The 12,561-nt window shown below is 39.6% G+C and overlaps 1 protein-coding gene across 2 annotated transcripts; it reads left to right on the top strand.

Annotated features, from left to right (window-relative positions):
* The first annotated feature begins 1,599 nt into the window (after positions 1 to 1,599).
* Positions 1,600 to 9,765, top strand: CTXN3 (cortexin 3). 2 transcript variants are annotated; one of them, XM_048932311.1, is made up of 3 exons: positions 1,600 to 1,650; positions 2,258 to 2,362; positions 9,135 to 9,765. In XM_048932311.1, exons 2-3 carry the CDS (start codon positions 2,332 to 2,334, stop codon positions 9,473 to 9,475), a joined length of 372 nt encoding a protein of 123 aa, XP_048788268.1. In that variant the 5' UTR covers positions 1,600 to 1,650; positions 2,258 to 2,331; the 3' UTR covers positions 9,476 to 9,765. The 2 variants fall into 2 exon arrangements, with proteins under 2 accessions (XP_048788268.1, XP_048788267.1); XM_048932310.1 differs by lacking the exon at positions 2,258 to 2,362 and having other exon boundaries at positions 1,606 to 1,650.
* Positions 9,766 to 12,561: the final 2,796 nt, after the last annotated feature.

Raw genomic sequence — 12,561 nt, 5'->3', positions numbered from 1 at the left:
AAAAAGTCTGTCCCTTTCTATCTCACAGCTCTCTTGGGTACTGAAAGGCAACTATCAGCTCTCCGCAGAGCCTTCTCTTCTCCAGACTGAACAGCCCCAGCTCTCTCAGCCTGTCCTCATAAGAGAGGTGTTCTATCCCTTGGGTCATTTTTATGCCTCTCTCCTGGACGTGCTCCAACAAGTCCACATCTCTCCTGTACTGAGGACTCCATATCTGGACGCAGTACTCCAGGAGAGACCTCTCTTGCAGAATTTCTCAGGTTCTGGGAGCTGAGTGGATGGCAATTTGCATCATGATGAGGACTGTTTAAAAGGAAGTAGGAGTTTCCTTGAGACACTCTATAAAACACATCAGTTTTCCAGGATTACAGAGCAGTGGTGCTGCAGTAGGGAATTATTAAAACTGAGACTGCATGATTTGAGAGAAGATAAATGCAAAAAAAAAAGCTTCTGCCTGGTGTTACAAAATCACTGTAATGAAATTTCTTGGGAATGAAGTACAGCCTCTTTTGTCAAGTCTTGTCATGAATCTCACAGACAAGAGAGAGTGGGGAGGAGAAGCTACTGGTAGACAATTATCTGTATACCAACTGCTTGCTATAGCAGTGGGGTGAATCAAATGCACCTTAGCTGCAGGACTTCAGGTTGAGAGAGTGGAAAATCCTGAAGAACGGAGAAAGAAAAATTTTGAGGTTGACCCACAAGGAAAGAAGCAGTGGGCCTAAGATACCCATTTCTGAAGCCAGTCTACAGCAAAAAGATCCTGAGGGACTCAGCGGGTGCAGAACAACACATCAGAGTGATGAATGTCTGTGTGTAAAGGAGAACAAGGAGGTAGAAAAGAGTGAAAAGAGGTGCTTCCTTCTTTCACTGTGTAAAGCATGAGAAGACAGGTTGTGAATGGCTTTAAAATAGTCCCCCACGGGAGGGTGGGTTTCTCTGTACATGGGTGTCCACAAAATGATCATCTCTGCATTGTGGTAATCTAAACAGCAGCTTTTTCTTATCTGTGAAAGCATATTTTGTCCTATAAAATGCACAACACCATGGTCCCACACTCCACAACATTAACCCTGCCAACCACAATGCAGTTGGCAAAGTTCTAAATAAAGGATGCTTCCACAGGAAAATGCACATTGGGCAGAGAAAGGAAGATTGTTTGGATTTGAGCTTCAAATCCATTTTCCATATCAGAAATCTGAATGAAAAATGAAAAGAGATTACTATCCCATATTCCTTTCTTGATCTATGGCAGGATGGGATATGTACTCTTAAAAGATAAGAATGAATGATGTTCTGTCACCCCTGAATGGTTAGGAATCTCTGTGTGTGGTTTTATCTGTTTTTAAGTAAGTAGAAACTTTGGGGGGAAAAAACACCTTACATTTTTTAATGAGTCTATGTGACTGACGTACTGAAACAGGCTTTATTTTCCCATGGGAAAGGAAAACAGGAACCTTCTTGCTTTAGTTATTATTCCTCAGAATAAAATGTGGCTATATCAAGGGCAGCTTTAGTAGGTGGAAACAAGAACAACTCCCAGGGCAAAAACCTCTAGATAAAAGTTGAGCAGTAAATGTTAGTGAGCATACTGCAGTTAATTTTCTAAGAAAATGCACCACTGGTATGCATGTGATCCACTGAAGTTTAGTAAGTATTAATTCATATATTTATAAATTATTTTTAATTTATAGCTTATAACCAATTTGAAAAGGTTAATGTATTTCACAGAAGATCACAAATTGTCATCAATGGAGACTGTCTGATAAAAGGTGAGTTTACTGCCAAAATAAAGAAAGGTTACTGACAACAATCAATACAGAATAAGAGAGAAACACTAGCAGACTATACCTCTGGGAATATATATATATATATATATATATATATAATATATGTATGCATATGTATGTGGGAATATCCCCTGCCTTTTTCTTTTTTTTTTCTTTTTCTTTTTTTTTTTTTTTTTGTACACCTTTTGAATGTTAATGTTCAGCTAAAGATGGTTTCAGACAGCCTGCTAGGCTACTGCTGTACTCAGTGAAGCAGAATCCACAGAAGTGTTGCTGAGGCAGAACTGAAATTGTAGCTTCCCTTTAAAGAACAACAGCATTGTCAGACAATTGCTTCTAACACATGAATATGATTCTCCTTCTAGTTTGCTTTTATTTTTTTGAAAAGAAAATCTAAGCCTTTAAAAGGCAGGTTTTGAAGTTGTGTTTTCATCAATGCCTTTGCAATCCTGATCTTTTGTGCTTAGAAACAGAAGAAATGTACAGAAGAATGGAAACTAACAGTACAACTTGTAACTACCTGTAACTGCTGCAGTGGGAAATGGGTCAGGTTTCCTCTCAACTAGATCAAGGTATTTTTTTCACAGAAATTGATTATCTAATTTTCCTTATTTATTTTAAAAACTTACAACTCTTATATTATATATGCAAGATTAATACCATCTAGATACAATAACTCTACAGGGTAGATCAGGAATACTGACATTTGACTTAAAATTTACAATAATTAAATGAATGTGCACCAATTATGTTGCTGTTTGTTATGTGTACCAGTTATGTTGCTGTTTTCTTTTCAGAAAGCATATTAGAATTTATCATTTACTATTCCATGTCATTTTGAGCTGGAAATGATTTTTTTGAGAAGGGAAGTGGGGAGGTGGTGTAAGGATTTGTGACTTAAGGCAAAAAATTGCTTATCTGCCGATTCATATACAATAGAGTCTGTAAGGATTTTAATTATATTACTGCTTTTAAAGGCTTTAGCATGTTTTATTATTTTATTACAACCACACATTTAAGATACTGTTTTCAGAAAAGATTTCCAACACTGATGACTGAGTACCTGTATGCTCTCCTTCTAAAAGAAGAAGGAATAGAGAGGAAGGGAAAGTGTCTGTCATGTACATATTTGAAACCACTGCACAGGCTCCTGGATGGTGTAAATACTTGGCTGTTTCACGGATTCTTGCTTTCAGATCTTCACAGATAGCATTCATAAAGCTAACAATTACTTCAGCAAACACAGTGAGTAATCCAATCTTTTAGACTAACTTTGGCTTTTTTTCTGCATAAGTCATCCTCACACAGCTTATGGTATGTGTAATCTTTCAAAGGTGAGGTTTCTCTTTCAGCCTTCCATGGTGCATTAAGTGGAAGCGAGGTACATCATAATAGAGATGGTCTAGAAAAAAAAAAGGCTGATTGCTCTCTAGCTTTGCTAAAGTTAACCCTATCAATTTGCTTTAATAATGTAAACAGCTGAAGGGCACACAAAAATTGTCATTTATCATGCAAAGAGCTGTTGACAAGATGATACATACATGTATATGCAAAGAAAGCAATATCAGTTTGATAACAAATATTTAACAAGAAAAGACAAAATATATAAAAAAAGGTAGGTGTTGTTAATATACCCACTTAGAGTGTGCTGTGATTGATTGTTGCAAAGCACAGTTCAAATGTATGCAAGGCAAATTTGAATACAAGGGCAGGGAATATGTAATTTAATATTTAGCCTCATACCTTTCTGTAATCAAGTTTTGTTTACCAACAGCAGGCTTAAAATGTCTGTCACAGCAACTGAGCTGTGAGCACATGAGAGTATCTTTGCTCAAATAGTTTGCGTACAGATGTTTGAGCCTGAAGAGACTTGCCATGTGTTTTGTAGCTAAGGAAGTGAGTAATCAGTGAAACTAGTATGGGTGGTATAGGAAAATCATGCACATGGGCTTGGCACCGTTGTGTGCTTGCTACATTCCATGAGATATTTCATAATGGAAACCCAATTGCTCCACTAACATAGGATACCGAAATTTTGTACGTACACTGTGAAGCACCTAGCACAGTCACAAGACCGTATTCTGTCCTCACACTACTCCAGTAATTCTCAAGTGAATGAGAAAAGGGCATAGAATTTCTCAGGGGTTGACATGAAACAGAGAGAAGAATATTCTGTTTAGCCTTGGCCTTGATGCAATCATTACTTAATTTAATCTTTATCACTTAAATTCTGCAAGGTCAAAAGTGTAACTAGGCTAGATGATAATTAAGTAATTAGAATGGTAGCTTGGCCTTGGGTCTAGTTAGCACCATACATTCCCATGACTCAGGAAGGTTTTTTCAACCTGGTCATTTCAAATGCCTGTTTTATGTGATATATAGAACAGTAATGTGAATGATCTGCCAAGAAACAGTAATAAACAGTTGTTGCTACTCTATCTGGTGTTTTATTTTTAACCTTTTTTCTTTCTTTCTTTCTTTCTTTTTTTCTTTCTTTTTTTTCATTAAATGCTTTAAATCCAGGTTCACATAGACTATGTATATTGAAGTTTAATTTGAATGTCTTTAATAGTTTCTTGAGTTATCACTTCCTCATTGCTTTTGGAAGATGAGGGGCCACCAATGCTTATCAGAGTGATTAGCCTGAAGGTCATTTGTGAAGTCTGTGCTGTGTTTTTGAGTATTTGTGCCATTCTGCAACCACGTGAACATGATCTCTGAAAAGTTTATGAATGGGTAGGACAGCGAAATTCAGAAAAAGCGTGGAAGTGAAATTACAGCAAAATGTGAATATGATTTCTTACAGTTTCTTTGTCTGTGACTTCTCACAAGCATACAAGATTTTCACAATAAAAATGCACACATGTCTGTATTGCCATTTATGTTGCATATGGTAATAAGGGGAAGGGCTGTTTAAACAACAGAGAAAAATCCACATTTAATGCCTTATTAGTAAGTATGTTATTCCTATAGGTGCAGCTCTTGAAATCATTCTTTCCATTTGTCCTACCATTTTAAAAGTAAGAATCTTTACAATTTCCCTAAGGAAATTCTTTTATTCTAGAGCTATTTTCAACTACAGTCGACTTTGATACAAATGAGATGCTGAAAGCCCAGAAAGGTGCTCTATTGTCTAACTAATTCAGTGTCATTTTAGCTTCAAAAACCATGGTGGCTTACCTAGAAAAAAACTGTTATTTGGTGACACTGACCATGTTGTGTGCTAATAAGTTACCTAGTGGGTTACAGGTAGGCATCTGAAACTGTATGAAGTTTATTAATTCTTAGGATGTACTAAGGACTAATATGCTGACTCAGTGCTTCTAATAGTATGCAATATCAGTTCCATTTCTTTGTTTCTTTAAAAATTTAGTATCTTAGAATGTAAGCCCCACCTCAGGAAGATGCATAATTGAACTACATAATGGATGTGCACACACTGGCAAGGAGAAATAATAATAAGAACCTGATACGGATAGAGTGATGTGCAGCTGTGTACTTATTAAACAATGGATTAGTCACATCTGCTAGGAATCCATTATAGAAAGTAATTGAATAGCATGCCTGTGCTTAAAAAAAAAGAAAAAAAAAGCAGGGTTAGTTATTTAAATGAAGGATAATCTGTTTGTTCTATCATTTTTTATATTTATCTAAGATATGAGAAAAAGGTCTGCACTTAGACGAATCCATCAACTCATTTTTAAACAACCTTGAGACTTATCCATAGCATAACTTGCCTCATTTCTCAGTGACCGGAACAAACTAAAAACATAGAAAACATAGAATCATTAATACTGGGAAAAACCACTATGAACATCTAGTGCAACTGCAGACCCATCACTACCATGTCCCTCAGTGACACGGTTCTTGAACAGCTGCAGGGATGGTGACTCCAACACAACCCTGGGCAGCCTGTGCCAGTGCCTCACCACTCTTTCTGAGAAGAAACTTTTTGTCATGTCCAACCTGAACATCACCTGGTGCATCTTCAGTCCTATTGCTATTAAATCGGAAAAGAGGCTGACCCCCACCTCACCACAACTTCCTTTCTCGGAGCTGTAGAAAGTGATAAGGTCTCCCCTGAGCCTCCTCTTCTGCAGACTGAACAATCCCAGTTCCCTTAGCCTCTTCCAATAAGACTTGTTCTCCAGACCCCTCACAGCTTCATTGCCCTTCTCTGGACACACTCCAGGGCCTCATTGCCTTCTTTGTACTGAACGCAGTACTTGAGGTGCTGCCTCACCAGTATCGAGTACAGTGGGACTCGATCTCTAGTCATGCTGACTATACTGTTTCTGATACAAGCCAGGATGCCATTGGCCTTCTTGGAAAGTTCTGTCATGTCAGCCTTCAATCAAGCCACAGAGATGGGGTGGAGTTCAGGAGGCGGGAAGATTCTCGTGAGGACTGCAGTCATTCTTAAACAAGAAAATACAGCTTAATATTATGTTGCCATTTCTGGGTGGTCCCTAGACAGTGAACATTTTCAACAGGAAGGAGGAACTCATGCCTGGCTCCAGTGAAGCTCTGCTGACACAATTGGCATTGGCTGGCAGGGAATGAGATATCAGGCCCAGGATCTCCTGTGCAATGTTCGCCAGCTACTGCAGACAGGAATAGGAATGTGGCAGACCACACTGTTGTGGCCAAAGTGCCAAGGTGCATCCAGGCCAGACTAATTATCTCTGCCTATAAAAAAACTCTATGTCATTAGCTAGTTACATTCTGCTTTCAAGTACCTGTGTACTTGTATCACTAGGGACAGTTAAATGCTATTTTGGTGCACAGAAAACGGACGACAATCTCACTTACATTTTAGATTGCAGTAGAAGTGGTCCAAACAGAGCAAAGGATGTGGTTATGCCAGGTGCCATGCCATCCTGTAGAGACAAACCACCTGCCCCCTGAAACCTTGCAATCGTACAGTGTAATGATTGCACTCAGAAAATTGTCTGCTGCCCAAAGCCTAGAAAATATGTTCCTTTCAGCTTTGCAATGCAGTCTTGCTATTTTGTTGCATAGAATCTATAGCATAAAGATTAGCATTCAGAGTGTGAAAAGCTCTTAAGTGTAAAATTATTGGACATTCTGCCCATTCCTGTATTCAGTGAATAGCTTTAATGGTATGAAAACAACTATCTGGCTCTTCTCTGTATAATCAAGAAGAAGTGCCTACTCAGAACCTAAAGAAAATATTGAACTGCATATGCTTGTTGCTGAGCCATTGATTGCATATATCTTTCTGAAGTCAAGTTTCTTCAAAAACTGGAAAGATACTGTTTGCTGAGACTTACGTGCATTCTAAGCTTGACTCTGCTTAAACCTGCTTATCAAAAGCTGGACTTTCCTGACAGTTGCAGATTCTCCATCTTCTTCATTTTCTCCCATAGTTACCTACAGCATTCAGATAACAATTAGAAAAATACTAGGAAAGCATTTCCTAGAACCCTTGGATATATGAGAGCAAACCTGGGATACTGGATCTTGAGACTGCAGTCTGGGAGAAGAGTATATAATATGTGTACAGTTGACAGCATATTCTTAACAACATTAAAGTCCATGATGTAATATGTGTGCTGTAGAGTTTCCTGAAGCCAAATTAGAATCATAGAATCACAAAACCACAGAATCATAGAATCATAGAACCATAGAATGGTTTGCTTTGGAAAGATTCAAATCCCATCCAGCCCCAACATTTCTACATTTTTTTTGTCAGCTGATATCTGAAACACACTTTCAAAAGACTGGATGTTTCAATTTTGGATTTTCCTATCCTTTCAATCATCACAGAATCATAGAATCACTCGGGTTGGAAAAGACTTTAAAGATTCATCGAGTCCAACCACAACCTAACCATACTACCCTAACTCTAACAACAATCTGCTAAATCGTGTCCCTAAGCACCACATTCAAAAGTTTTTTAAAGGCATCCAGGGATGGTGACTCAACCACCTCCCTGAGGACCCTCTTCCAATGCTTAACAACTCCTGTAAATAAATTTTTTCTGATATCCAACCTAAACTTACCCTAGCACGTAAGGTGCTTGTTCATTCACTTCCTCACAACCGATGGTGAGCAAAGAACTCCTTGTTTCCTCAGATCATCAGTTGAAGCTGAATTGAATTGAAACAGGGAATAATAGCCATGCACTGCCAGTATTTGTGTTGCTTTAATAATTCCTCCATTTTATTTGAGGCGTACTTTTTAGAATAATTCCAGCAATATGACAGACCCAAGACCAGTGGCAAAGCAGATCTAACTGTGTAGAAGTTCCACTATGTGCATACTATCCACAGTGTTGTGTTTGTCTGTTTCTATTTCTTCCTCTTAAAATTGGCATGACAAGATCAGCTCCCCCTTTAGCCTTCCTTGTTCCTTTTCCTGAAGATACACCTCAGGTAATATTGGCAGTATCACAGGTCATACCTGCTGACATCCAGCTGTTCCTCCTTCCCACAGGATGCAGAACCCAGAATTGAGAGTCTAGCAGACACCCAGGCAGATGGTGATGGCTGCTCAAGTGCCAGTCTGGTGGTGGTGCAGCATGTGCCCTGCTGTCCAGAAACAAATTCATTCAGAAGTCTTGGCAGTCCTTCTGGTGCCAGTGGGCAGATGACATAAATACCATGTGCTTGCTAACAACATTTCTAAATCTTACTGTGGTTTTAAGTAAGAAGAGGAAACATTTGCCTTTAAGCTCAATTATCAATTGACTTATTTTAGGGTGTTTTCCTAAATATTTTCCTCTCATTTCAAACATGAACAGTTTATGCATTTTCCTCCTAAATGATGCAATGTTACAATACACTGAATGGTCACTGCCTTCCATCTTGGAGAGACATGTATTCGACTGTCCTGTATCAGATCCTGAATCATCCCACCTCAAAACATTTTGGGTCACTGTGTTTAAAGCCATAAATACACTTGTCTTTCAAGCCCCCACTTAGGGTTCTATCAACTGTAGTTCATCTGTCCTGCAACAGCGCACGCAGTTTGCTTCCCACTTGCTGTTTCTGTAGGTAAGCCAATGGAGCTGTGTGATCAAAACCTTCCTTTATCCTTTGCAGGAAGAAGTGTTCTGCCCTAGTCTGAGTGACAAGGTAAAGCAGAGAGACTACTGCTAGTTCAGGTTCTGGTGACATTTAGCACCAATGGCTGGACTCTGCACTACCAACAAAGCAAAATGAGATTTCTGTAGGTCTCGCACACATGACACAGAGAGGCAAGCAAAACTGTTCTCTAATTCTTTTTGTCTAATTATTCTTCACTAGGAGAAAGTTGCATTGAAGTAAACAAACAAAAGGGCTATTCACATTTAACATTGCTTCTCCCCTTGCCCCACAGATAACAAAGTGCATCTAAATGGCTTCTACTATGGCCTTAGCAAACTAATGATGAAAAGGAGGAGACTGTGGGATTATTCGTTTCATCTTCCCTGGATGATGAACGGAGAGATATTCACTGCCACTTTGGTGCCATCTGGGAATGTGACACCAGATTCTAGCATGACCCTGGAACAGAAAACAACCTTTGCCTTTGTGATTTTGTTATTTATTTTCTTGGGAATCCTCATCATTCGTTGCTTCCGCATTCTGCTTGACCCCTACCAAAGTATGCCAACCTCAACCTGGGCTGATGGACTTGATGGGCTGGAGAAAGGCCAGTTTGATTATGCTCTTGCTTAGAGACTGAGAATTATGGAGGGTTATTTAGCACAGCAATAACGAAATACAATTTCTGGAATGTCTGTTTATTTTGCTTTTGTGTTTCATTATATCAAATGTTAGGAATTATAATATACAAATGTGCACAAAAATTGATTTATTCTTTTTTAAATTAAATCTCAAAGCAAGTTAACTTTGTGAAAGCAGATTAGTGAATCTCCTCGTAGGAAAAAGAGGGGTGTTGCATTAGCAGAATTTTACTTCAGAACACATTGAAACAATATGTAATATATGTGATCTCATATAACTGAAGCAAGTGTTTTATCATTATGTATTATCATTAACAAAATGCTGTAGTCTAAGGTGTCTTACGAATGCTGTAAAAATGTGATTTTATGATCTATATATAGTAAATAAACTTTACTTTCCATGCTCTGAGGACAAATTAGGAAGTTTTCTGTTTTGTAATTTGAATTTGAGAGCTCAAACACCGCCATGGTTTCCCAGGTTATTTCCTACAATTGATCACTGGTTGTGCTACTTAATACTACGAAATCACCGGCTTTGTAATCTTTGTTGTGAACAAAATATGTAATGATTTTGACCTATGTGTTGCCTTTTTTCCAAAACTGATTTCCACTAAGATTGGTTTTTGAATTGATCTTACAGCAGCTCATGCAAACAAATTTCAGACTGTGTATTTCAGGTACTCACTCATCCTGTTTATTTGGTATGTGTGGGTCACATTGCATTGTTTGTGTTTCCTAATTGGATGACTGAAACATCAGCAGCAAGAATCAATGAAAATGCACCCTCCTTCACTCAAAAAGTACCTTTGAAAGTGTTTGTACAATGGCAAAACATTCCTAGAAGTCACTGTAAATGAACACATGATTGACCAGGGAAAGAAATGCGTAGAAGACTGCATGAAACTTAGTGGAACAGCTTACGTGTCCACAGTGGAGGTTTGCAAGTGCTGTTCAGCAGTACTGAAATACTACAGTCTTAACAACATCTGATGTACTGCCAGGGGGGAAAGGCCATGTTCCCAAATACACCAGTGTTGTGAAAACATCCCTGGTGCTGCCCAGATTGTGAAAAATTCCAGGCAGGAGGGACAGGAAGCAGCATGCTGCCCGTCTTAAGACAAAGCCTTAGATATAGCTGTACTGCACTCACTGTAACAATGACAAGCAGTTGGGAAGTTCTCCCTTTGTGCTTTGGCATGCAGCCGGTAAGCAAAGCCAGCCTGTAGCTGGTACAGCTGGGGCTGTGCTGACTCATTTGCGCTGTGGCCCTGTCTCTAGCTGTTGCACTTGGAGCTATTTGTTTCCCTTTGCTTCTCATCCTGTCCATCGGCTAAAGGTTGCGGCTATTTGTGGCAAAGACAGTGGGATGGGAGGTGGCTATGCACGGTGGCTAACACAGTTCACAGGAGGGCAGCAAGAGCTCAGCTTCCTGATGGTTTCAAAGAAAGAGGAGGGACTGCAATCTGTGGCTGCTAACACACAAGCACAGCTTTGGCCCTCTCTGTCACAGAGGCAGTAACCTATGATATGGTTGGGCAGAAGGCGACAGTGATGTAGCCATGCTTTCCAGAAGCCATGAGGTGCAGCCTGTCACTGCTTCTCCACCAGTACCAGGGCACCTAGGTCAGAGCTAATGCAAACTTGCAGACTGTTAACTAAAGGCAGTGACAGAGTGGCATACAGAAAATGTTCCTGTTGGTGTGCCAATACCCCCTAAAGCAATGTGTTTTCAATATTTATGAAGCTGCAGTAACAGCTCCCTCCGGCTTGGGATTTCTCTCCTGTATCAGGGTCTACTTTTCCCTTTCCCTTTCCCTTTCCCTTTCCCTTTCCCTTTCCCTTTCCCTTTCCCTTTCCCTTTCCCTTTCCCTTTCCCTTTCCCTTTCCCTTTCCCTTTCCCTTTCCCTTTCCCTTTCCCTTTCCCTTTCCCTTTCCCTTTCCCTTTCCCTTTCCCTTTCCCTTTCCCTTTTCCTTTCCCTTTCTCATACATCATACTCGATGAAGAAAACCAACTCTGCCCTAATTGAAACCAAGACACACACCTGGATAGGGAGGTGAGGTCTCTGACAAAAAGAACGTAGCCCCATGTTGAAGTGAGGCAATTTGACTCTTGTGTGGAGCTTGGAAGCTGTTAGCTGAAGACTATTTTTGGAACTGAGCTTGCCAGCATCTGTGGTATGTTTGGACGAATTCCAAAGAGATATTTTTGTAAATCACTGGCATAAGTCAGTCTGTTAAAGGGAATTTAATACTGCTGGGCAGTCACTTTAAGTCCGTCTGTGGATGTCACTAAATTCACTGCAGCAGAGAAAGGAAATTCACACCAGTTCCCCCACCGCAGCGCGGAATTTTTCCTTAGCGCAGAAGTTTTCTGAAGACATGCTGGCACTTCAGTCTCGCGATTGCTCCTTTTCCTTTCCCTGGAGAAACTGGGCCAAACATTGAATGGAAATATGAGTATTATTCCTCTCTATGAGGCTGTGTCTGGCACATCGCTGGGCCTCATAAGAATAAGTGTCCATTGTGGAATGATCTGAAATATTAATGAGACTGGAAAGAGAGGATCTGTGTGCTAACGCAGCTGTGCTCAGGCAACTCTGAAGCTCTGCATCACTCTCCTATAGACTCTTGTTTATTACATTGGTTTTCATAGAAAATCCTATGAAATTATTAAAAACTTTTTTTTTCAGAAGGAGTATTTCTTGATGTCAGTCAAGCAAATATAATTATGTACTGTGGACAAAGAAGTAATATTTGTATATTTTTATAAATACCACATTCATGTTAGATCGTTCAACAACTGTAAGCACTTTAAATTGAAGGACTGCTGCAGAGAAAGATAGCCAAATAAGGGCACAGATAAGACTTTACTGGTAGATCCAGGTTTTACTCCAACCAAGATTTTAAGATTTTAAACTTCAGACACGAGGCATAAAGCAAACTGCTGGCCCAAACGGAGTGCTGAGGCGGAAGTCTATCCTCAGCAATGTGTAGAGGGTATGTGTGTGAAAACAGCACTGGTGCTGTTTCTCCCCTGCAGCTGGAGGTTTGAGTGAAGCTGGGATGCACTTGAGCTAC

Source organism: Lagopus muta, chromosome Z, assembly GCF_023343835.1.
Source record: "Lagopus muta isolate bLagMut1 chromosome Z, bLagMut1 primary, whole genome shotgun sequence".
Classification (NCBI taxonomy): Eukaryota; Metazoa; Chordata; class Aves; order Galliformes; family Phasianidae; genus Lagopus; species Lagopus muta.
This window is presented reverse-complemented; position numbering and strand designations above follow the sequence as displayed.